At 43.6% G+C, this 24,004-nt stretch overlaps 1 protein-coding gene across 4 annotated transcripts in view; it reads left to right on the forward strand.

Annotated features, from left to right (window-relative positions):
* Nucleotides 1-24,004, forward strand: part of epb41l2 (erythrocyte membrane protein band 4.1 like 2) — a 55,072-nt gene that overhangs the window by 18,997 nt on the left and 12,071 nt on the right. For all 4 annotated transcript variants that reach the window (XM_084000458.1, XM_084000460.1, XM_084000461.1 and 1 more), the window contains exons 4-14: nucleotides 1,467-1,709; nucleotides 6,258-6,362; nucleotides 6,492-6,534; nucleotides 10,495-10,570; nucleotides 12,255-12,351; nucleotides 12,465-12,589; nucleotides 12,737-12,824; nucleotides 15,297-15,449; nucleotides 15,635-15,732; nucleotides 18,021-18,193; nucleotides 19,000-19,085. In XM_084000458.1, the coding sequence (XP_083856584.1) occupies nucleotides 1,467-1,709; nucleotides 6,258-6,362; nucleotides 6,492-6,534; nucleotides 10,495-10,570; nucleotides 12,255-12,351; nucleotides 12,465-12,589; nucleotides 12,737-12,824; nucleotides 15,297-15,449; nucleotides 15,635-15,732; nucleotides 18,021-18,193; nucleotides 19,000-19,085 (1,287 nt within the window). The remainder of the gene's footprint in view (nucleotides 1-1,466; nucleotides 1,710-6,257; nucleotides 6,363-6,491; nucleotides 6,535-10,494; nucleotides 10,571-12,254; nucleotides 12,352-12,464; nucleotides 12,590-12,736; nucleotides 12,825-15,296; nucleotides 15,450-15,634; nucleotides 15,733-18,020; nucleotides 18,194-18,999; nucleotides 19,086-24,004) is intronic.

Raw genomic sequence — 24,004 nt, forward strand, 5'->3', positions numbered from 1 at the left:
AAAATATAATAGCCTACAAAACATTCACATGCAGAATTATGCCTCTCAACTCATCGTTATTTTTTAAAGAAAAAAGCTGACATTTTGGGTCAACATCCTGTTGGTTCACCATAGACACATTGGGTAATATAAAAAGAAAATGAAAATTCTACCCCAATGCCCACTCGTAAATCAGAAATGTAAATCAGTCAACAACAAAAAATACAAAGTGGTCGACATATTCTAGATCAGTTTGTCTGGAACAACAATGTTTAAAACCATGACAGGAACGCCAGGGCCAGCCGATCAGAGGCAGCGTTGGCTTGGCATGTCATGACATGATGCATGCCTTTTTTCAAAGAGAGTTCTGGAACACAGTAATGGTAAAATAAAATGTATATAATAAAGGTCTTTAAAAAAAATAGTGCATGTTATTGGCCAAAATTGTAGTTTGTAAATTGAGTAGTTAAAATACAAAAAATGACCCAAAATATGTAGTTGAAGTCCCCCCAACACTATGTATTTATTTTTATTTAAAATGGCCCTGTGGATGGAGAGAAGCGTAATTTCAACCCCCTGTATGTTGTGTACTCCTTACCTTACTTTTATACAGTATTATCAACTGGGTGAGAAGAGGAGTCTCACTGCTGCTGCTCTGAATCAACTGCTATGTAAAGGAAGAGTCTACTGTGAATGAATGCATGAAAAATGACTGGGTCTAGTGTGAAGAGAGTATAGCATCAATTTCTTTATTGGATTTGCATCCAAAATGAGTTGGAAACACAACGTTGAGGATTGTATGGCATGTAGTGAAGTCAGTTATTAGTCACAGAGGTGAAGCCACAACTAAACTGCCCCCCACCCCCCCTCTCCAAAGCCAAAGTGCTTTGCCTAAACAAATATCCTCCCTTCTCAGCATAGCACATGTTATTGTGGACACAATCTGAAAATGAGGAACTTGTAAGTGTAAGTAAGCAGGGGGATGGACGGCTGTAGGACAGATCACTGGATACTGTCTTTCACAACACTGGCAGTTCACAGCAGGACAGGCAGACTGTTTCAAACTGCTGCTCAAGCAACAGAAGAGAGAGAGAGAAACACACACACACACCCACACAAAGCTGTTCTCCTTCATACTCGTCGTGCACACGCATAAACTGTTCCATCCAGCCATCACATTAAGCCACCCAGGCCCACCCAGTGACATCAACACTTCACTAATCAGGCCAAAAGAAACGCCTTGGAGTCTCTAAGAACAAATGCAGACAAGAAGGGGAATTACACAAGGAGGGTGATAGGGAAAACAGTGTTTCCTCTCACTGACTTTGGGGGTTTTAGATGATTTCCTTCATGAGACCGAACAAATGACTTCTCTAAAGAAGAGCGGCAGTTTTTATGTAATCGCCACAGTGGGAGACTCTGATCCTCTGAGGCTCTGACGTTACTTTTTCCCCCCCTTTTTTTTTTTCTTCTTGCACCTTTGTCAGCCTGCCAAGGAAGAGAAGGTAGAAGAGAGCGCCGAGCAAAGTCCCGAGGAGACCAAGCAGACGACAGAGGGAGAAGGAGCAGAGCAGGAGAAGAAGGACCAGGAGGTGCAAGGTGAAGAGGAGGGAGAAGGCCAGACCTCCATTTTCCAGTCTCCTCTTCGTCTTGTGAGGAAAACCAAGATGAAACTGGTGGTGTGTCACGTGACCCTACTGGACGGGACCGATTTCACCTGTGAGGTGGAGGTAAGAGACGGATGATTAAATCTTTGCTCAAGATAACATATTTCTTTCTGTTTGTAACAGCAGTGTGCTGTTCTCCTGCTGCAGACACAAGGGGCAGACTTCTCACATTTCCTCTGAATCAGTTTAGACAAAAATAAGAATTTAGTTTAGGACCGTTCCAGGGTTATTATAGTTAACTAAAACTAAAACTAGCAGTGAAAAAATGATTTAGTAAACTGAAATAAAAAATAAAAATGATGAGAACTAAATAAAAACTACAATGAGCAATGCAAAACTAACTAAAACTAAAGTTCAGTCAGATAACATCAGCTTAGTTGTAGTTTTCTTAGAGATGTCTAAAGCTGCAGGAAGACGCCACAGCTCAATATGGGACGACTTGGAGTGCGACCCACAGGTAGATAAGAGTGAATGGAACCTGATGAGGACTGATGGGAACATTATGGGATGCAAATAAAAGGGAAAAATCCCACAAATTTGGAAGTTAATCTTCAGAGGTCTGACAGAGGTTTTCTCCTACAACCTGAAATAAGACTAAATAAAAACTAGTCAATTCCTCAAAACTAAAAACTAAACTAAAACTGCTCCATCACTTGTTGAACTCACTAAAACTAAACTGTAATAAAAAAGCAAACTGAAAAACTAAAGAACATTTTAAAACTGTAATAACCTCGGTCTGTTCTGATTACATGGGTTCCAACCAATGAGTCATAGTCCATGTGTACAAAATCTCTGAATGTGATGGAACATGAGGAAAGTTTTAATGTGTCACGGGTAGAGTCAAGATAGAATAGGCACCGTTTCTATCAGCATTTCTCTACCTGATGTGACTCCTTCAGTGTGTGAGAGGCGGATTAGACACCGATATTCAACACACATCACTGAGAATCAACAAGTCGTCTTTTCATAAGAGGGAAGTTACAGCGACACATCGTCCGTCTCATGTCGCTTTGAAGTAAGACACACGTGAGACCCGGTGTGTCAATGATGTAATCACTAATAGGATCAGATCTGGTGTGTCTGTTTTATGTGGGTGTGTGTGTGTGTTTGTGTACACACAGGAGTGTTGGGGTCTTTAACTTTCTGACTCACAGTGCAGTTATGGCCGAGGAACCCACTCACAGTGTTTGGGTGTGGTCTAGGGGATAAATGGAGAGCAAAGCAGAGCTCGCTGCAGGGGCTTGTCTGGTGACCAGTTCACACACACACACACACACACACACACACACACACACACACACACACACACACACACACACACACACACACGAAAACCTGGCAGATTATGGGGGTCCCACCAGATTAGCGTTCTGCATCTGCTACTCCAACAAACACGTGCCCGACTACACACTCATACATGTAGATATTCACATCACATGTCCCTCACATTTCTGTCACAGGCTCTGACTAACAGTTTACAAGGAACTGTGAAAGAATCCCTACGCTTAAAGAGGAACTATGCAGGATTTTTTACCTTAATTAAACAGCTTCAGAGTACTAGTGCTGGTTAAAGGGATAGTTCAACATGTTGGCAAATTGGCCCATTGCCATAATCCCTATAGTCATAGCAGGAGGTCTTTTACCTTTAATTGTCGGTGCAAGCTATTTTTAGAACAGCGGAGCAGAGCAGCGTGCTGCTCAGAGCTACGCTACGGAGGCTAATGGGATTTCTTGGTTTCCCTCATCAAATTCATCAAATACACAATCCAACAACTCCAAAACGCTCTGATGGACAAGTTCATTGCACATTCACCACGCTATGAGATAATAACGGACATTACAAGACGGAGTTTTTGAGGTAAATTCAATTCCAGCGTGGTGAATGTGCAGGTCCCAACTTGTAACAAATCTACCCCTAAAGTATAAGGATTTAAATACCCAGTGGCTCTTTTGAGTGTATGTTTTTCTCATTATTATCACAACTCGTGGTTAAAACTGTTTTTTTCCCCCCAAGTTGCGTTTAGCCGTACCCCTCCTCACATTCCCACACTGACTCCCAGTCAGTGGGAAGCTGCCTAGAATAGCCACCATGCAGGTTCACTGGAACTGTTAACAGCTGAGAGCCTGCTTCATCTCCAGGTCTAGAGTTTTCCCATTTGCGGCGCTGAGATTTTGGAACCGGCATCTTTACCACGGTGAACCCGCTTCCTAATCTCCAGCTCGCCAACGCCCCGCCGCCTGCCTCCGAGTGTCTACGGCTGTTTGAACAGTAGCTGCTTTGTCTCACAACAGATAACGCTGATACTGCAACTAACTGCTATTGTCCTAAAGTGCACACACATACACACACACACACAGTCACACACACACACACACTGGCATAGTTAGGTTGTGAGAGGCAGAGATGCACAATGCATTCCAGAGATTAAATTTTCTCTTTTGCCCAGCCGACCTCCAACACACACACATACACACCAGTTTTAGAGTCTGACTCCCTCTCCATCATCCGTCCATCCATCCATCCATCCTATTTATTAACCGATGGCATCAAACTTATTACAGGGTAATAACTTAATACATATTTTATTAGTTGTAGGTCTTAAACCTGGCCCGGGCTCCACTGAGGTTCAGAGGAGAGTCTTGGTGTCACATGGTCTTAATGCTGTTTCTAAGAATTTCATTAGTATTGGTTACAGCAGGGTTTTAGTGTCACACGGTTTAAGAAGCATTTCATAGAATTTCATTAGGTTCCAGTCAGACATGAGTTAAGTAGTCTTTGCAGATATTAGGTGCAGAGCAGTGTATGTGCTGCTCTGTGTTCAGAAAACAACAAGACAAGCATCTCAAGTTCTTTCTAGGACTTTGGTTCGTCATGTTGAAGAGATTTAAACCTCATTCATCGTCGTAATTTATTGAAGCAATAAAATGTGGAAGTATTTTCTAGACTTTTATATTTTTGCAGTGCACATTTGGAGAAGCCTCTCAGACCAGTGTTTCTGTCTCGCACTAACGATGCATAACAGACGGGAGACAGAGTTTCCTCCCCCCTTCGTGTAATATTCCAGATCAGTAACCGCCTGCAGATGTAACGCACTGGTCCTTTAGGTAGTGCCTTGCTCGGAGGCACATTGGCACAGACACAGAGGCCCTGAAAGGTCACATTGTCACATTCTTCGGGAGTCCAGAATGCAGCTACACTGTGTGTGTGTGTGTGTGTATGCGGCGCGTGTTTCCGCAGTTGTCTTCAGCTGTCCCAGGACCAGAAGAAAAATGCACTCTTTCATCCTCTCTCCGGCGCTTTCCACCACGCTGTCTGCTCGTGGGTCTGCCTAGCGCCGTCCAAACACCAGAGTCACTCTGAGGCCGCGCTGCTGACTAACCCAAAAGAAATGAACATTATTTAAGGATTTCATTCTTTCTCCTCTTTTTTTCCCCCCCACCCTCTCTCTCTCTGTCTGACCTTCTGGCGGTCCAAAGAGTGCCATTATGTGTTTGTGTGCGTGCACTCTCCAGCATGTACGCATGGATGTGTGCTAAATGTCATTGTCATAGCTGAGTGTGGAGGATTTTTATTGCCAAGGCTCCGTCGGCCTTACGAAGGAATGTGTCTCCCCAAGACAGATGGAGAGATTGAGCAAAAGGAGCAGGAGGAAAATGAAACAGATGGAACAGAGATGCTTTGACTGAGAACTATGGACAGGAAGTGAAGAAGTGTCTCACTCAGGGCTTCCACCAATGATTATTTTTCCCACTATAATTAGATTTTGTTGAATAGTGGATTATGGGGAACTGATAATTGGTGGGTCTGCTGACCTCAGATAAGCGTTTGTAGGTGGATGGATGGATGGAGAGTATTTAGTAGCTACAAGGACTAAAGATATTCAAAAGCTGTCTACTACTGAACAAACAGCACTTACAAATGAAGTCATCTTTCACATGCTTTTGACTGATAAAATCAGATAATAGCACAGTTTTTAAAGGAAACATGACACAAGATTTTGAAATGTGATGTGCTCATCCTCCCAAAGTCTTTATCTTATCTATATTGGATTATTCTATTGAAGCTGCTTTGACTCAATAATTTCCAGCAAAGGAAAGATTAATTAATTGATTAATAAAGTATTATTCTATTCTATACCATTATCTATCCAGCTCTTACTAGTACTTGTTCATTTTGTTACAGATAGTTAATTCTGCTCGCAATTCATAGATTGGGCTGGTTTGTCTCAGCCAGTTGCTCAGTGTAAAACAAGGATGTGAACTAAGGTTATTAGTTAGACTCACATAGAGGCGGCTTTTGTTTTAACAGTTTGTTATTAGCTGAGCAAGCGCAATGAAAGACGAGCAACAAAACAGATGAAAATATCTATTTCCTGTTTGTCGATGGGTGAAAAGGTTGGTTCTATGAAGTGAGGCTTAGTGTTGCATAGTATTTTAATATTTGATTCCCTTTCACATTAGGGACCCACCGATCTGATATTAAGATTGGATATTGGCCCAGATATTGACTAAATAGCTCGATCTATTCACTTGAATTCTTTGTTTCTGATGTGTGCTACATCATCAATGAGTTGTGTTTGAATCTCTCTCTCTCTCTCTGTCCCTCCACAGAAGCGAGCTAAGGGCCAGTACTTGTTCTTTAAGGTGTGTGAGCACCTTAATCTGATGGAAAAAGACTACTTTGGACTGATATACAAGGACAGCCATGAACAGAAGGTTTGTATCCACACACACACACGCAAAGGCCAAACAAGTCATTAATGTACACACGTTCATCTGGATAGTGTTTCCCACTGTGACAGAGGTTAACTGTCCTCTTGCTCTGTGTCTTTTCGTGTGCTGCAGTGTTGGCTGGATCCCACCAAGGAAATCAAGAGACAGATCCGCAGTAAGTTTGACTTTTCTTCGTTTGTTTTGGATTGTGTCTCAGAGATATGAAGGTCTGTCCATCTATCCTCCGTCCATCCCTCTGCCATAGCAGGCTGAGGTCTTTCACAAAGAGCAAGGACCCCAACTTGTCAGTCAAAAGGCAGTGAATATAATATAAAAGTATTCAATAGATAAAGTGGAGCAGGTGCCGTTATATCAGAGGGAAAACAAACTGCATCACAGTAAAGTCAATCTGAAGCTTTGTTTTTGTTTTTGCGTGCAGCATACAGTACCTGTACCTCTAGAAAAGTTGCACTTATTAATTTGATAACATCCATAGACCTTGTTTATCTGTCTTTTGTAATTATTTTTCTCAGGATTCTGGAGGAATATGCCCATAACTCTGTTTTTCTTATTTCTTTTCCTCCTCTTTTAACTATTAAAGTCAAACCAGGCTTTAAATCACAGGCTGAGAGTAAAAGTCACACTTTTAAGACAAAAACATATGAAAAGAACATATAATTTAGTCTCATAAAGGGTTATTTTAGAGTTAGTACATGTGTGAGGACCGTGTGTGGTTTCATGTGGATGTGTGAGCATCACAGACTGCGGTGAGTGTGTACATGCCTGTGTTTTTGTGGCTTGGTTGCTGTGTGCGTCTGTGGTTCATGGATGAGTGGTGTGCGTCTGGTGTACATTTTTCTGTCTGTGGACATTTATACAGAGAGAGAGAGACACACACACACTATGTTATCACGTGTGCCCGTGTACATGTGAGTAAAATGCCTCTGCCTATGAGAGTGCACATAAAAGTACCATACAAACAACAAGCTCCACACAATTCAGCTCTGCAGCACTAACAATCCACACTCAGCCATCACAACTCTGAGTGAGTCACTACTCACTACTGGGACCTAAACTTTTGTTATTGAGGATTTTAAGCATCATTCTTGTAAAAGAAAGAAAAGGCAAACCAAACAATTGAAACAGCTACAACTTCACATTAAAAGTAAAGTTGACTTTTATGATGAAGCAGTCACAGGAAATGCAGTATGTATGTACAGGTCAATTTTCCTAACAGATTTCCTCAGGTTATTGTTTACTTGTGTGTATGGAGGCTCTGTCTATGGTTGAGCTCTACACCTGAGGCTTCTGGCTGCGTTGCCGCCGGCTACAAGTGTGTGGGTGTGTCCACTTGTTGTGTTTCTGGCTATCTGCCTTAAGGGTGGGATACAATAATGGAGAACAAGGTTAAATTCCACATGTGAACTAAAACAAGACCACAACAGTGAGGTGAATCTGCTCAGAAAAGCAGTTACTAAACAATCGGAAGTAGTAAACATCCTTTAAAGGGATAGTTCAACATTTTGGCAAGTTTGCCTATTGCCATAATCCCTATAGTCATAGCAGTAGGTGCATTACCTTAAATTGTCGGTGTGAGCTGTTTTTAGATCGGCGGGGCAGAGACGCTAGCTGCTCAGCTAAGGGAGGCAAATGGTACTTTAGCTTTTCCCTCATCAAACTCATCAAATACACAATCCAACAACTCCAAAACGCTCACATGGACAAGTTGTGACCTATACATTCACCACGCTATGAGATAATAATGGAACGTTACGAGACGGCGTTGTTTTCGGGGCAAATGCAGAGCTGGAACCATATTCCCAACATGGCTGCTGGGCAGAGTGACTTCAAAAGCGCAAGGAGAGTATTTGCTTTAAGTGTCGTAATATTACCTTAGAGCGTTTTGGAGTTGTTGGATTGTGTATTTGATTAGTCGGATGAGGGAAAGGCCAGGCAAGTACCATGAGCCTCCGTAGTGTTAGCTGAGCAGCTCACGTCTCTGCCCCGCCAATCTAAAAACAGCTTGCACCGACAATTAAAGGTAATGAACCTACTGCTATGACTATAGGGATTATGGCAATAGGCAAATTTGCCAAAATGTTGAACTACTGCTTTAAGATTTTGCAAGGGAAAAAAATGTCGGAAAATGTGGACAGAACTGAACAATAACTATGAACAAATGCGCTCCAAGTAGGTGAAGTATCTGGTATCAGAGCTAGACTGAGAGCCAATGAAAATGAAACCAGGACCACAACATGGAGCTGTCTGAAGTCAACTGATTTCCACCATCCATGGAGATTCAGCTGTGAATCTGTCAGTCCTCATGTCCAACCTAAGTGCCCCTGGAAGTCAGATGTCCTCGGGTACTTGTGGCTGAGTTCCTTCTTAGATTTCACTTGTTTAGATAATGAGAACAAGGTTTGGTCTTACGCTCAAGGTCATGCTTCATTTCGCTGGAAGTGGAGCATAAAAGCTGAGGAGTCTGGATTTAGTCCAGTCAGTAGACGGCTGCAGCGCATGTGGCTGTTGTTAATGTTTAACAGCAGGATTCATGGTCCTCCCATAATTAGAGCAACTTTTGGGTGCCGCACCATGCCCATACTGTCAGTGCATTATCATGATAACATTTTCAGTCAGTTCACTTGTTCACTATGTTGAGAACCAATATGCAGAAGTTTTGATTGTGTGCGCTTTATCATACAGAGATGCATAAGTAATAAAAAGAGGAGCTGAAGTGACAAAGTTAAACTGGAATTCAAACTCTTTTACCTACCTTGCAAACTGGAATTCCACTCGTGCTTACATTTTGCAGGGTCATAAAAGCAAGCATGTGTGTCTAATTTCTATTTAGAAAGATATTCTTTTAAAGGAATAGTTCACCCGGAAAGGCTGGGGTAAGGAGGGAGACTGCTGAGAAGAAGTAGAGGAACTGTTGTCAGGAAAAACATAATGGTCTTATGGAGATGTGAGGATGTGTGATACTGTATATATGTACGTGTGTATATATTCTATACATCATGCGGAGGAGTGAAGAGTGGTTGCAGTTGCATAGAAAGAAGAAAATGCTCACAAGAGACTCCCAGAGCACTTAGTGCTGCCAGCAGAACATACAAACTCAATCTGCCTCCAGACGTTCCTCATACACTTAACACACATCGATATCCGCCCACCAGCACACACACACACACACACACACACACACACACACACACACACACACACACACACACACACACACACACACACACAGACACAGACCAGGAGACAGCATTATCTGCTCTCACTGCTTTTCATTGTTGTATCAATGTTTACAGGGACAAAGTGGTTTTAGTCCAAAAAGTGATGCAGCGAGTGTTGCTGTTGAATTCCCTCATGTGATTTGTGTCCTCCATCCGTCCTGCTCCTCTGGGCTGCAGCTGTGTGTGTGTGTGTGTGTGTGTGTGCGTGTCGCAGTCTGTCCATTTGTGCATGTGTGTACGAGTCTGTGACCTTGGGGGAGGAAGTGGTCGCGATGTGATGTCAGCTTCTCCCGACTTGGACTTTCCAGACGATTGGATCACCGTCTATTATCATGTGTGTGGTGTGCGCAGTGTGCACTTGTGTATGCGTGTTGTTGGGCGCAGCCACACAGCACAGAGGAGATGGATCTATCTGGGGGAGACAGAGCAGCACGCAGGCGTGGCAACATGGCGTCCTGCAGGATGGAGAATAGGAAATTGAAGATGATTGAGATGAAATTAGACAGGAAGCCAGGAGGCCCAGTGATGGAGATATTAGAGCTGATACGGTTGCTCCACCATGTTTTTGTTTCTGATGATGATGATGAAGATAAAGATTACTGTTTGGTATTCGGTCAGGCTAGAAACAGGTTATGCAATACCAGATCTGCTGTGTGTGTGTATGTGTGTGTGTGCCTGTGTGAGATGTACTGTACCGAGCTTAGTGCTTTCCAAAAGCTGTTCTGCATTAGTTGCCCTCACTCACGCCCGCTTCTCTCGCTCTGTCATCTCGAACACACACACACACGGCTGGGCAGAGGGATGGATCTGATTGGACAGAACAATGAATAGACGCATAGAAAATACAGACCATTGTGCTGAAAATCACTTTGAATAATAATATCCCCTTTCTCCAGGTAACAACTGGCAGTTTGCATTCAACGTCAAGTTCTACCCTCCTGACCCATCACTGCTCACTGAAGACATAACCAGGTATACACACACACACACTCATGACAATGTTACATCTACATTCATTGACTTTTTCTGGCCACTTTATCCCTCTTTAAGGTTGTTTTAGTAAATGTGTTGGCGAAACAGTTGCTGTGTTTTTGGCCTCCACCACCACACTAAATATCTGACTCTCTCTCTTTAAATGTTCCTCTAGTGGGTGTTCGTCAGCCTGTCACTGACTCGACTTGATTTTTTTCATTTTGAAATGAGGTTAATAAGTTTGAGCCAGGAAAAGCTTTTAAGTAACATAACAAAACAAAACAGTGATCAGAAAAAGGTAAAAATTATCTTTCTGGCTTAAAGAAACTGCAGAAATACACAATAACGCTCTGAGTGTACTCAAAATAAGCATTTTATTGACAATCAAAACCTATTGATAGGTTAAAGGTACAGTGTGTAATTTATTTGGCTTTTTATTCACAAAAATCAAATATTGCTTTTATAGATACGTATTTATTTAAGTCTAATCACAATCGCATATAAATTAAAGCTTTCTCGTAGCTTAGAATGAATTGTTTACAAATACATGGTGGCAGTCCACCCAACAGAAGCTGCCATGTCGCATCGCCATCTTTGAATATGGTAGCTGAAAGGGGACAAACTTGGTGAGCGCCATTCATTTTGTTTAATACATGGACCGCTCCAGTTCAACTGTAGCCGCTTACAGACCTAACAGAGCTAACGGCGATACGAAGCTAAGCTTTTGGTCCTCGGAAGCCACCGTCAATTTGCCAACTGAATGCTCGATGTCTCTGTTCCCTTCCCATTTTACACACTAGACCTTTAAGGTTTACAATTATTGCATCTGAGCTGTGCCCAGTAATGACTGGAATGAATGGCCAGTCATAACACATGGCGGTATTGTGCACATCTTAAATTCATTTGTATTTATACATATGCACACACACACCCAGGCATGCTTTAAGCACACAGCATTTAGGTTCAAGTGATGTCTAATGGAGCGAACAGGTTCTCTGATGGTTGCAGTGAAAGGCTAATTGAGGACACACTCATCGACACATTCTCCCCTTCACTGCTGCTGCTCCTCCAGCACTATGCAAGGATCACTTTGCCTGTTCATCTTTTTGTTAAGTTGAAATATGAGGATTTATAGTAACTCCCAAGCTGTTTATCGCAGGATTTTCTGTACTATGTTGATTCATACTGGCTCAGTGAAGAGAAGCCCTGGGACTGGATGACTGGGGTTTAAGCCTCCGTGTCAGCAAGCATCGAAATGACTCTGAGCCATATTTCCAGAAGCCAGGATGAAACATTTACCAGCAGCCTGAGGTGTCTGCATCAGCACCATACACATCATGAATTCTTCCATAAAGTTTTACTGCAGAGGACAGCTGACTCTGTTGTAAATCCACTCGGTGGCTGGACAGTTCACTGAGAGCAAACGTACATGTTATGCAACCTGTGTTGTGTTATGGTGAGGATTACAACAAACCAGTGTACCAGCACACACAACGGTACACAGCAAAAACAGCACAACAGGGTCGTTTAATCCACAACCAGCTGACCCAGTGCCTGGACCTCACAGGAGAGCTTCACTTTATCTTTATGTTTCCCTAAATGTTAAAAAAAAAAGTTTTACATCCTTTTTTTGAGTCCAGTTCAGTGGAAAAACACTTGTCCTCTCCACGTCCCTTTCTTTCAGGTACCTGTTGTGCCTGCAGCTCCGTGAAGATGTGGCTTCTGGTCGACTGCCTTGCTCATTTGTCACTCACGCTCTGCTGGGGTCTTACACGCTGCAGGTATAGTACTGTGCATGTTAACAGGTGGCTGAGGAGCCACCAAGTGAACAGTTTCTAGCTGTGGCTCTGTGTGTTAGTGGAGGTGAATTGACTTTTCCTCTGCTGGTTTCCAGGCAGAGCTTGGTGACTACGAACCCGACCAGCCTCGGCCTCTGGACTACATCAGCCAGCTGACCTTTGCTCCCAATCAGAATAAAGAGATGGAGGAGAAGATTCTTGAACTCCACAAGTCCCACAGGTCAGAGAGGACATGCTCAGTCATTAAAAGCGTTTTACTTATTGTTGTAATGTCAAGTACTGTCTGATCGTAACATAACGGCTGTAGCCTCTGTGTTATTTTTAATCTGAAGGTGTTTGTTGTAACTTGTCTCCTGTGTGTGTTTAGGGGAATGACTCCAGCACAGGCTGATGCACAGTTTCTAGAAAATGCCAAGAAGCTGTCCATGTACGGAGTCGACCTGCACCATGCTAAGGTACAAATGACTTCCTCTCTTCTCTTTCTCTTTCTCTTCTCTTCTCTTCTCTTCTCTTCTCTTCTCTTCTCTTCTCTTCTCTTCTCTTCTCTTCTCTTCTCTTCTCTTCTCTTCTCTCTTCCTTCACCTCATCCTCTCCTCTCCTCTCCTCTCTTCCTCCACCTCATCCTCTCCTCCACCTCATCCTCTCCTCTCCTCTCCTCTCCTCTCCTCTCCTCTCCTGTCGACATCATGGGAGTAGCAGAATTTCTTTGATGTAGGGCGAATGTGCCAGTGTGTCTGCATGTTTGTGTCACTGTGTGTGTGTCAGCTGTACAAACACTTGGGGAGTCCATCGCCATGGGAACAGCCAGTCTCTCTCACTGGGATAGCAGGTCATCAGCAGACTGCGTGCATGTTTCCATGTGTGTCTGTCTGAGTGTGTTTGTGTGTTTTTGTGCAGGAGAGGCAGAGAAGATGGGGGGAATATGCATGAGAGAGAGGAAGGGGGGGAATCCTAAAATAGAAAGAGAGAGGATGTGAGAGTGAGGACACTGAGAGGAGACACAGAGAAGGGGGACAGAGACAGAGACGAGGTTGGAGTGAGACAGAGAGAGGCCAGTCCCCTTTAAGGACATGCTCCACTTGTTTTTGACACAGACACAGAGAACCAGGGGAAAAGATGAGGGAGCGTTTCAAATGTTGAAATCTTTTTTTATGGCATACCAAAGTTGTGGGAATTCGAGCAGCAGATCTATTTCTGTCCTGTGCCATTAATTTGTTGTGCAAGTTTCATAACCGCAAAATCCACAAAGAGACCCTGTCAAATACTGTTTGTCGCACTACACTGGATCATCAGAATCATGTTGAACTAACACAGATGAATGTGTCTGTGTTTAACCACAGAAAAAAGACCGACACTTTTGACCCTTCTTAGTTGTGTCCAAGGCTTTTCTAATCTGGTGTCTGATGGTGAAGTTGGGTTCACCACAATCATTTCTTTTTGACCTGCATCAACTGGGTGATTGTTCTTATCTCAGCATGGGCACAATAACAGGACACTTGTGGAGCGGTGGTGAATGCTGTTTTTGTTGCCAGTCCCTCACAATTAAACGCCAGTAGCTGATTTGTTGATTCCCACACAAGAAGATCTAAACCATTTTACGATATGTCTGCTGTTTCCTCCTCCTCCTTCTTTTTTTCTGCCTTCTTCTTCGTTGGTTTATTTATGAACGTGAAACTTGCGAAACGTGCTCTCTGGTTGGCTGGATTTTCCATTTGGGCTGCCGCACAAACATGGCAGCGCAAGATGGCGACACTCTCTACAGCAAGACCCTTGCTATATGTAGACATAAAAGAAGAATTATAAGGTTACCAAACCAATTTTATTTTATTGCGATTATACACAAATATTATCATGGGTAGTATCTGTGTCAGATTTTGCCAATAAACCTTGACAAATATTACACACTGGACCTTTAAACAAGAAAAGGTACAAAATACTACAGACACTAAACCCCAATGTGACTGGGAAGTTTACTGACATACAGTAACACCAATATTTGTTAGCAGCAGGAAATGCAGTTATCCCATCAACTGATTATAATGCATGTCCCATAATAAAGTTCATAGTCTGACATCAGTAGGGACAAAAATACCTGAACACATAAAATGGATTTAGACTTTATTAACTGCACTGAAAATTCAAACCCTGCAGGTTTCAGTTAATTTCATTTCTTTTTTTTTCTATATTTATAGAATATTTGAACTTCACCTGCTCTGCTACATCCACCGTTTATTCCAGCAATTAATATTAAGCAATACTGACCAAAATGAGCATCTGCAACATGTGGTTGGCAGTACCTTCATAACTCCTGTCCAGGCCCTGCTGTCCAGAGCGAGTGACTCAGCCAGAGTGATCACAAGTTAATCTTCAAACACCACATGCTTCTCGCCGCAGCCACTGAAAAGTGACTGTTTATTCAGTGAAACAACAGGGAGCTAATGGAAACTAGTTTTTCTGACATCCACAGAGCTGAAGTGTCTCTGCAGGGGCTGCACCGGTACAGATCAGCTCAGATCGATCAGCAGCTAATAGCGTGGCAAAGCCATGTGATGTGTGTGTCCCAGTAAAACTGGCCATTATCAACATATTGCCCCCTCCATTAGTCAAACAGATTTTTCCTGTGTTTATTCACTACTGTAATCAATATCCCCCCCCTCACCATTACCAGATGGCCTTGGACTTAAAAGCTTTGTTAGTGAGTTAGTCTGCCCGCTAACCATGTTACTGCACTGAACAACAGTGTTTGTGTGTGTATGTGCTAATTGAGTTTTTGTTGACCTTAAGCAGACTACTTTAGAAATCAATTGGCTTACAGTATGATCTGATTTAGCCAAACAAGTGGCTAAATTTACAGCAGTTTCACAGAGATTAATCCATAACGTCATAATAAAATATATTTTGTGTACATTTGTATGTGTCTGTTGCAGGATTCTGAGGGCGTGGACATCATGCTAGGTGTGTGTGCCAACGGACTCCTGGTTTACAAAGACAGACTTCGGATTAATCGTTTTGCTTGGCCCAAAATACTCAAGATTTCATACAAGAGGAACAACTTCTACATCAAGATCAGACCAGGAGAGGTACTTACCCAGGCACAGACACACGCTGTGAACACTGACATTTCCTCTGTCCTGCACACAAGAATGCAACAGCAGAAATAATCCTCTCGAGTGTTAACACACACACACACACAGCATACTGTACATAGTTGGAGGCAGTTTCTCCAGTTGTGGGTAAAATCTCTTCCTTTTTGTTTCTTTGACAGACAGAGCAGTTTGAGAGCACGGTGGGATTCAAACTCCAGAATCACCGATCTGCCAAAAGGCTGTGGAAAGTCTGTGTGGAGAACCACAGTTTCTTCAGGTGGACACACACTCACACACTCACACACATTGAAGAACATGTGCACTATAAATAGACAAAGATTTCAGAGATTTACATTCTTGTGTGTAGAGTATTCAAACAGGTTGTTAGATAACGTTCACTGAAAAAACGTCAGATTCATCAGGCTCGAGACTATTGCTGTGTCTCAATTAGAATACTTCCATACTTAAACTAAGTATTTTGAGTATGTAGATGTGTCTCAATTCACAAGTATGTCAACATGCAGTGTACTGTAAGAACCCGGGTGGTTTCACTCAAAACAGTCCAAAAGTTGAGTGTGGAACATTGGACACTTCACACCCTCAACGACCGCCGTCGTGGCTACGTAGTGGAGTATAATATGTAAATCAACACACCGGCAGGCAAATGTTTTCCGCAAGTAAGAAGAGCCGGCTCACGCGGCGACGTAATGTTCACCTCGCATTAAACAGGTGGCACATACAAATGAAAAAAAGGACGAGTAAATCATTCAGTACTGCTTATTGATATAACAAACAAAACACAACACAACAATGGTATTCGATTTGAGACAACACTAACCGTCGAAATTCGCACACAGCAGAAGTACCGTATGTATCGTATACTACAGCTGAGACACAGCATACAATATCTAGTCTAGTTTAACTAGTCTGATACCTGGGGTAATAACACTGGGCATGGGCCGGTATGAGATTCTGACGGTATGATAACCTTGAGCAAAAATATCACGGTTTCACGGTATTACGGTACTGCAGTTACAGCTCTAGAAATGTGTTGTTTTGAAATGAAAAAAAAAAGTTTTAACTGAACTTTTATTTTATTTTTTACAACAAATTGAACATTTAGATCATTAGTAAATGTGTATCAAGTTCAAATAAATAATAAATAATTTATTCTCAATAAAATTAAATTGCAGGCATTCTAACCCTTATACAGTCCTATACATGAGGCAATTTCTTTGGAAACAAGCCTCAAAAGGTATTGTAGCGCAGGAACAGTTGGCCGGAAAATTTTAGTGGTTTTGAAACCGTGACTTTTTCATACCGTGGTATACCTTGAAACCAGTAATCGGCCCATGCCTATTAGGGCTTTGACCACGAACTTCGATATTCGAATATAATTCGAATATTAAAAAAATAACCATATTCGAACGAATATTAGGGCAGCTCTAAATATTCGAACCTGTAATAAGCATTATTTTTGGTAAATGTGTTTGCCTGAAAACATAGTTTTCAATCCAGATGCAAGACTTTTTTCAGCCTGTTAAAGTTGTGAAACGCAAGCTCATTAGCCTTGATCACCTGGGGCTCCTGTACTTACAGTATGACGTTATCACGTCGTTAGCGCCTGACGCCTGTTCACACTTCTTCACTGATAAACAAAGGCGGAGCAAAAGGCTGCGAGTGCGACTCATGGATCTATTATAATACATCTATTATAATACATCTATTATAATACATCCTGTTAAGGCGGCCGCCTTAACAACAAAGAGCTGCCGCCTAAACTAACGTCTTAAAAAAATAAAAATGTAGCGATATTCGCCGCCCCTCCCCCGTCGGACGCTCGCCTTCATCTCCGCATCCTCTCACACAGGACACCACAGCGCGCATGCATATACAGCAGCGGGGAAACACTGACATCCATGGTGCGACCGGACCATAGTTAGGCTACTGTACAAACCACGGAGGGAGAAGTTGAAATATACAGTGTTTCCTCTACATTCATTCAGGAGTGGCGGGCCGTTTTTTTTTTCTTTTCTTAATTGTCGCAAATAGGCTACACCACCGCCGCATGTCATCCGTCCATTCATCTCCGCATAGCGCTGTTTCTTTTTGGCGCACACACACACAACCACACACACGCGCGCGCGCATGCATGAAAGCGAAACTCACCCAATATTTTGCCCCCCCCCCCGGGGGGTCAAAATATTATCAATAAATATTCGAATATATTCGAATATTAATATTAATAAACAAACGAAGTTCGAATATGATTTTTTGGGCAAATGTCAAAGCCCTAATGCCTATAATACACACTAACGCATCTGCACAAAGATGAAAGAAGTGGCCAGCACTGCTGTGAGTGTGTGTCTGTATGTTTGGATGTGTAAGAGGGAGAGAGAGAGGAATAAGCTTTAATATCCTGTTGAAGGGGGGGATGTCTGGATTGGAAACACCCGCCTCTCTCCTCTTCTCTCTCTTTTATTGTAAAGTCAATCAGTTCTAAAATCCCTACTCCTCGACCTTTGTTACCTTTCCTCTCACCTCGTGTCTGTCTCTGATCCCCAGGTTAAACGCTCCAGAGCCTCCGACCAAGGCTCGCTTCTTGACTCTGGGCTCCAAGTTCCGCTACAGCGGGCGGACCCAGGCCCAGACCCGCCTGGCCAGCACCCTCATAGACCGGCCTGCGCCCAACTTCGATCGCACCTCCTCCAAACGCATCAGCCGCAGTCTGGATGGAGGTAACACGCACCGCACGGCGCTCACAAATACACAGTGAAACGTTCCAGCTCCACTCTGAACTATATTAAATGAATGCATAGACAGATGAGGAGAGGAATGGAAGGAATGATGAGCAAGTGGAAGTGGGGTCATGGATGGAGGGATAGTGTGTGTGTGTGTGTGTGTGCGCGTGTGTGCATGTGTGTGAAATGCTCAGTGTCTGACCAGATACAGGAAATAGCTGCAGCATATGTTTCCTGTCACACAGAGAGAGGCTGAAGGAGAAAGGGAAAAATGAAAAGAGAGAATGTTATTTGTATGTCAAAGAAAGAGGCCCAGAGAAATGAAGAGAGCACTAAATGAACAAGTACTCAATGGTTCCTAACTCATAAATGACTGTGCAGTGATCTCATCTGCTGTAGAACTGGAACTGGGACTGAAACCATCAGAGTTTCTACAGAATCATAATACTTTATGATACTCAACTGAGCTCTTTGCACAGTATCAAATATATATTTTATTGTCTTTGGAGAAGAGTGCACATCGTTTTTGTGGTTTTCCGGATTTGGGTTAACAGATCCCACAGTGTGCAGCTGTGTGCTGCTGTTGCATCTGTGTTAGGTTTATTCCACTGGCTTACATCGTCCCCTGCTGGACACACAAATCTACTACAGTACAAGTGGGCATCGTTGTAGAGGAGTAAAGCTTTCAGTTCTGTGAAATACCTGCATGTACAGTCATTTTTGAAGTATCTTTCTTGACTGTTTTGGTTCCTCATGTTTGTTGCTGCTGTGTGTAAAATTGCATTCTGTTTTTATTCTTTCAGCACCTGTGATCAGTATAACTGAGGCCGGCAGGGACACAGCTGAGAACGGACGTGAGCACCGTCTAGAGCTCGCCTCTGACTCTAAGGTGTGTGTGATTGTTAACATATTGTTATTATATATGGTTCAACAGTTTGTGCGTTCACAAAAACAAGTGTTCCGTTATTTGCTGTCTTTATTACTGTCCCACAGGATCTGTTGATGTCTTTTTTTGCACCCGAGACAGACAGATGGTATTTTGTAATAGATGAAATAGATGTATAGTTTATTTTATCTGGGAAACAGTTGGTGGGAGAAGGTGAGACTTAGGTTCTGGTTTAGCGAAGTTGATTTAATGTTGTATACATGAATCCTTAATGTGTCTGCGACAGAAGCATTGCTGTGGGCCCAGTCTGCAGGCCCATCTGCACTTTATCCAACTTTTTTATCCAACACTAGCATGTGGCTTGTATCTGACTAGGAGAAAAACAATGGTAAATCAGGTTTGTCTTTTCTACACCAAACCAGGGATTCCTACAGTATCTGTGATCCTTAAAGAATAAGCCACCAGTGAATCATAGTTGACACCAGAGCTGAATGAAAGCCTGGAGTCTTGGCTTTGTCTGCAGCACCAACAAGCACTGCTTCAGATTGTTGTCTGAAGACATTTAATCCTCCGGATGAAATGACAGAATCATAACCGTCCATGTCAGACAGCTGGGGGCTTTCTTTTACTACCAGGACACTGACTAGGCTTCTGTTTCCTCTGTTGTCACATAATTCTGGAGGTACTTTTTTTCCAGTAGGTGGATCACTACAAGGAACAGGAGGCACCCATCCTTGGCCTTTTGTCTCCTTAAAGGGATAGGGCAAATTTGCCTATTGCCATAATCCCTATAGTTTAGTCTAGAGTAGGTTTAATTGTCGGTGCAAGCTGTTTTTAGATTGGCGGGGCAGAGACGTGAGCTCTGCACGGTATTTCCTCGTTTCCCTCATCAAACTACAATCCAACAATTCCAAAACGCTCTGGTGGACAAGTTGTGAGTTGTGACCTGCACATTCACCACGCTATGAGATAATAACGTATGTACATTACGACGCATGAAGCAAATACTCAGAACTACTTTCGCTTTTGAAGTCACTTTGTCTGCAATGTAATTCTGGTACGGCATTTACCTCAAAAACAACTCTGTCTTCTAACGTTACATTATTATCTCATAGCGTGGTGAATCTGCAGGTCACAACTTGTCCACAAGAGTGTTTTTGAGTTGTTGGATAGTGTATTTGATGAGTTTGATAAGGGAAAGGCGAAAATACAGTGTGCCGTGTAGAGCTCACGTCTCTGCCCCGCCGATCTAAAAAACAACTTGCACCGACAATTAAAGGTAATGAACCTGCTGCTAAGACTATAGGGATTATGGCAATATGCAAATTTGGCAAAATGTTGAACTATCCCTTTTAATATGTGCATGTGTGTGAATAAGAGGGGAGGGACTAGCCTGACAGAGAGAGTCTATTAGCATGTGCAGCTCCAGTCTTGACCAGAGTGTCTGAGGCGGCCGCGCAGCGACGTACGGTTTGAGGCTGAATCCCGTAGAGAGGATCTGTGTGCTGCAGCAGCTCAGCACAGGAGTGTGTATCAGACACCACCGTATGTTGTGCATGTTCCACCCCACACTCCCCCCCTTCTCCCTCCTCCCCCTAACCCTGGCTCACCCCCCCCACCCCCACCCGGCACTGTGGACTGTTTTAACCCTCGTTTAGTGGCGACACCCTGTTGACACTGTTTCTGCACACGAGTGTATTCTGCTCTCTGCTCCACCCTGCTGTGTTCACTTTAACCCACTGTGGTGCTGTTCACTGACTAATGTTATGTCTCTTTCCCTCTTCTCTTTTTTTCCTTCACACACCCTTCGTGCTCTCCTCACTCCCTCTTGCATGACCTCATTCCTGCCATTATTTTGTAAAAAAAAAAAAAAAAATGAAATGATTTTTATTTTTCTCTAATGCACGCTGCTTGTGTTGGATGTTTTGGTTTTAATGTTTAACTTGTTTTACCTCTTTGCTTCTTTGTGGATACTTTGTGTTTGCATGGGTCTCTCCTTTCTTTTCCCCACCTGCTCTATTTCCCACCCCACGTTGTTTTTTTTTCTCTCTCTGTCTCCCCCTCCCTCTCCTTTTCCTCCTTCTACTTGCTGTCTCACTCCATCAGTCAATCTTCATGTTTCCTCTCTCCTTCTCCTCATCATCCTCCCTTTCCTCCATCCCTCCATCCCTCGACTCTATCTCCGAGTTCGACCGCGGACTGTCGGACATCTCCGAAGATGACGACCTTATCGACGACACAGCCGCCTCGCACGGTCCCTGGGCCCCGCCCTCGTACGCCTCCGTCACCTCCGATCAGCAGTCGGACGATTCTGAACACCACAACACACAAACCCTTCCAGCCTGTAACCCGTTCACCGGCTCCCAAACACACAGCGCAGCAGAGGTGTCGGGAGATGAGGAGAGCTGTCTGGCTGAAACCAGAGCAACGTCCCAGCCACCCCCATGGCGGAGCTGGCTGTGTGTCGGGGGAGTGGTCAGATACGTCTCGTTCATCCTGTGTTTTCTCTCCACGTTGGGGAAGAATGGGAAGCGTCTGCCTGCGAGGCTTTTTTCAGGATTAAAAAAGAAGCTGAGCACATTGACCCACACTGTGTCCAAGCTAATATCACAGTCAGCGGAGAATCTAAAGATTTTTACTCTCAGCGCTCCCAGATCTATTTTCCTGAGCATGACTCAGTCCAGATTACGCCGGTCTCTTCATACTTCAGCGAAAAAACTGAACCGTTTTGTGGCCTTTTTCACCTCTTATCTCCCGACTAAGCTGCTTCCAGCTTGTGCTTTGCCACCAACACAGCTTAGTTTGCCCTCTGTGTCTTCTCTCGCCTGTCCTCCACATGTCTCCGCCTTGTCCCCCCTCTCCTCCCTGCCCCTCTCCTCCTACCTGCTCTCTCTCCTGACTCCCTCCTTCTCCTCCTCCTTCTCTCGCTCCAACCTGACCGCCTCCGTCCGGCGCTACCTCCTCAACCCCTCCCCCCTCTTCCTGCCCTGCCTGTTAGTCGCCTTCCTGTTGGTGGTGATGCTGACGGCCAGCCAGTCTCTGGTCTTGGCCCTGATCTTGGCCACGCCCCTCGGCCTGACCCTGTGCTACCTGGAGAACATGGTCTCCAGTCAGCGAAAGGCGGTTCTGCCCGCGTTCACCAGCGAAAGGCTCGCAGAGGATCAGGCCGGCTCTGGTTTCAGCAGACAAGCTCTCTCGCTCACGCACACGCCTCCTCGCATCAGGCACCACGCTCACACAGGTGCCACCTGGACACAAGAGATGTGTGATCCTGCAGCGTGAACGCACACACTCACCGTCCCCCCGCCCCCCCAACCCCCTGTCCTCTCCTGTGTTCCAATGTCACCTCGTTTACCTTACATTTTCTTTCTTCTTACCACCCCTGCACCCCGCCTCCCCCAGTGTGCTGTTCGTAGTGAAGAACAAAGAGTAGATTAAGAAAGATTTATCAAAGTATTTAAATCCAGAGTTGATTTAAAGAGAAAGGATACAGAAAGTATAACTATATTGTGAATATATGACAGCTATATCAGAAAGATATAATAGGAGATTTAAATATAAGTGTGAGGGAGGGAGAGACTCTAAGAATTAACTTACAAAGGCAACATACAGTAACAGAGGAACCTATTCAGAGTTGTTTAAAGCCCTTTCAGATCATTAGTTGAAAGACATAACATTATGAAATTAACTTGTAATGTAATAGATAAATTAGCATAATGACCTTATTTTTGACTAAATGTTGCTGCATTTTGCCTTCGTAGTTCAGAGAATGACTAGTTATAGATTAGATGTTATAACTGTAAATACAGATACATGCCCTAACCCCCCTCAACCCTATACGTATCAGATCTGAATATTATTACTAATGAATGTTTAAGAATAAACAGTGTTACACTTCCCCCTGGTACCTCAGGTTCAGGACTCTCTCTGAACTCCAGTCCGTTGTTTGCTTGGTTTTTAGTACATGTGTAATGGTGTGTCTGTGGTGGCCCATTGGCATTTTCTTGGTTGAACTAGAGAAAGAATATCAGTATAATGCGCTCACTGTCAGAGTAACTAAAGCTGGTCACGGTGTAGTGCCCAGAGAACGGCTCCATAACCTCCCTGCCTAAAAAAGTAGCGTCGATGTCTCAAACACACACTGAACTGCAGTAGTTGTAGCATTTCACTTGTTGTAGATGAGATGAATCTGACTTGGTTTTCAACCTGCTCTATATTTGTTTCATAGAATCAGAATATATGTCATGTGTACACAGCCAGTGAAGAGCAGTCAGTAGCACCTGCTGCCTCCCTGTATTGACCATGTGTAATGGGTTTCTGGGTCCGGGCCAGAGGTCACTTGACCAGCCGTGCTCCTTAACGCCGAGGTTGCTGGGGAAGAAACTAGCTTTTCCCATCATCCATTTCACTGTTTTCTTTCTTCGTGCCCCCACCCTGCTCATTCTGTCATGTCTAACATCGCCATGACTGCGACAGGATGTGGACTTAAGCCCTGGTGATGCTGAAGCCACACCAACCCAGGTCTGTAAGGCCTGCCTTTACCCAGCATGCTTTGCAAATTCTTAAAAAAAAAAAAATAATGTGGGGGTGATAAAATGAACTTCTCTAAGTCCTAGTGTAAAGATGGTTGTGAGTGTTGGGTGGTGTAGTGGAGCGGTGATCCTAACCTGTCCTTCCTTTCTCCCTGACCCCTTCAGCCCTCACCTGGAGGCAGTGAGGCTGCCCTCTTTCAGGTGCACACTCTGTTATTGGTTGTGTGGTTGTGTACTTGGTCAGTCGGTCATTTGCTCTGCTGTGTTGGTTGGTTTGTTGGTTTGCTGTTCTGTTTCACTCTAGTAGGGTGAAGTTGCCCTAATGTGAGGAGATGGAGGTCAGTCCTCAGCTGCTGAAGGCCCAATCTGGAATATCTGTGCAGAAAACAA

Source organism: Trachurus trachurus (assembly GCF_905171665.1).
Source record: "Trachurus trachurus genome assembly, chromosome: 24".
NCBI classification, from domain to species: domain Eukaryota; kingdom Metazoa; phylum Chordata; class Actinopteri; order Carangiformes; family Carangidae; genus Trachurus; species Trachurus trachurus.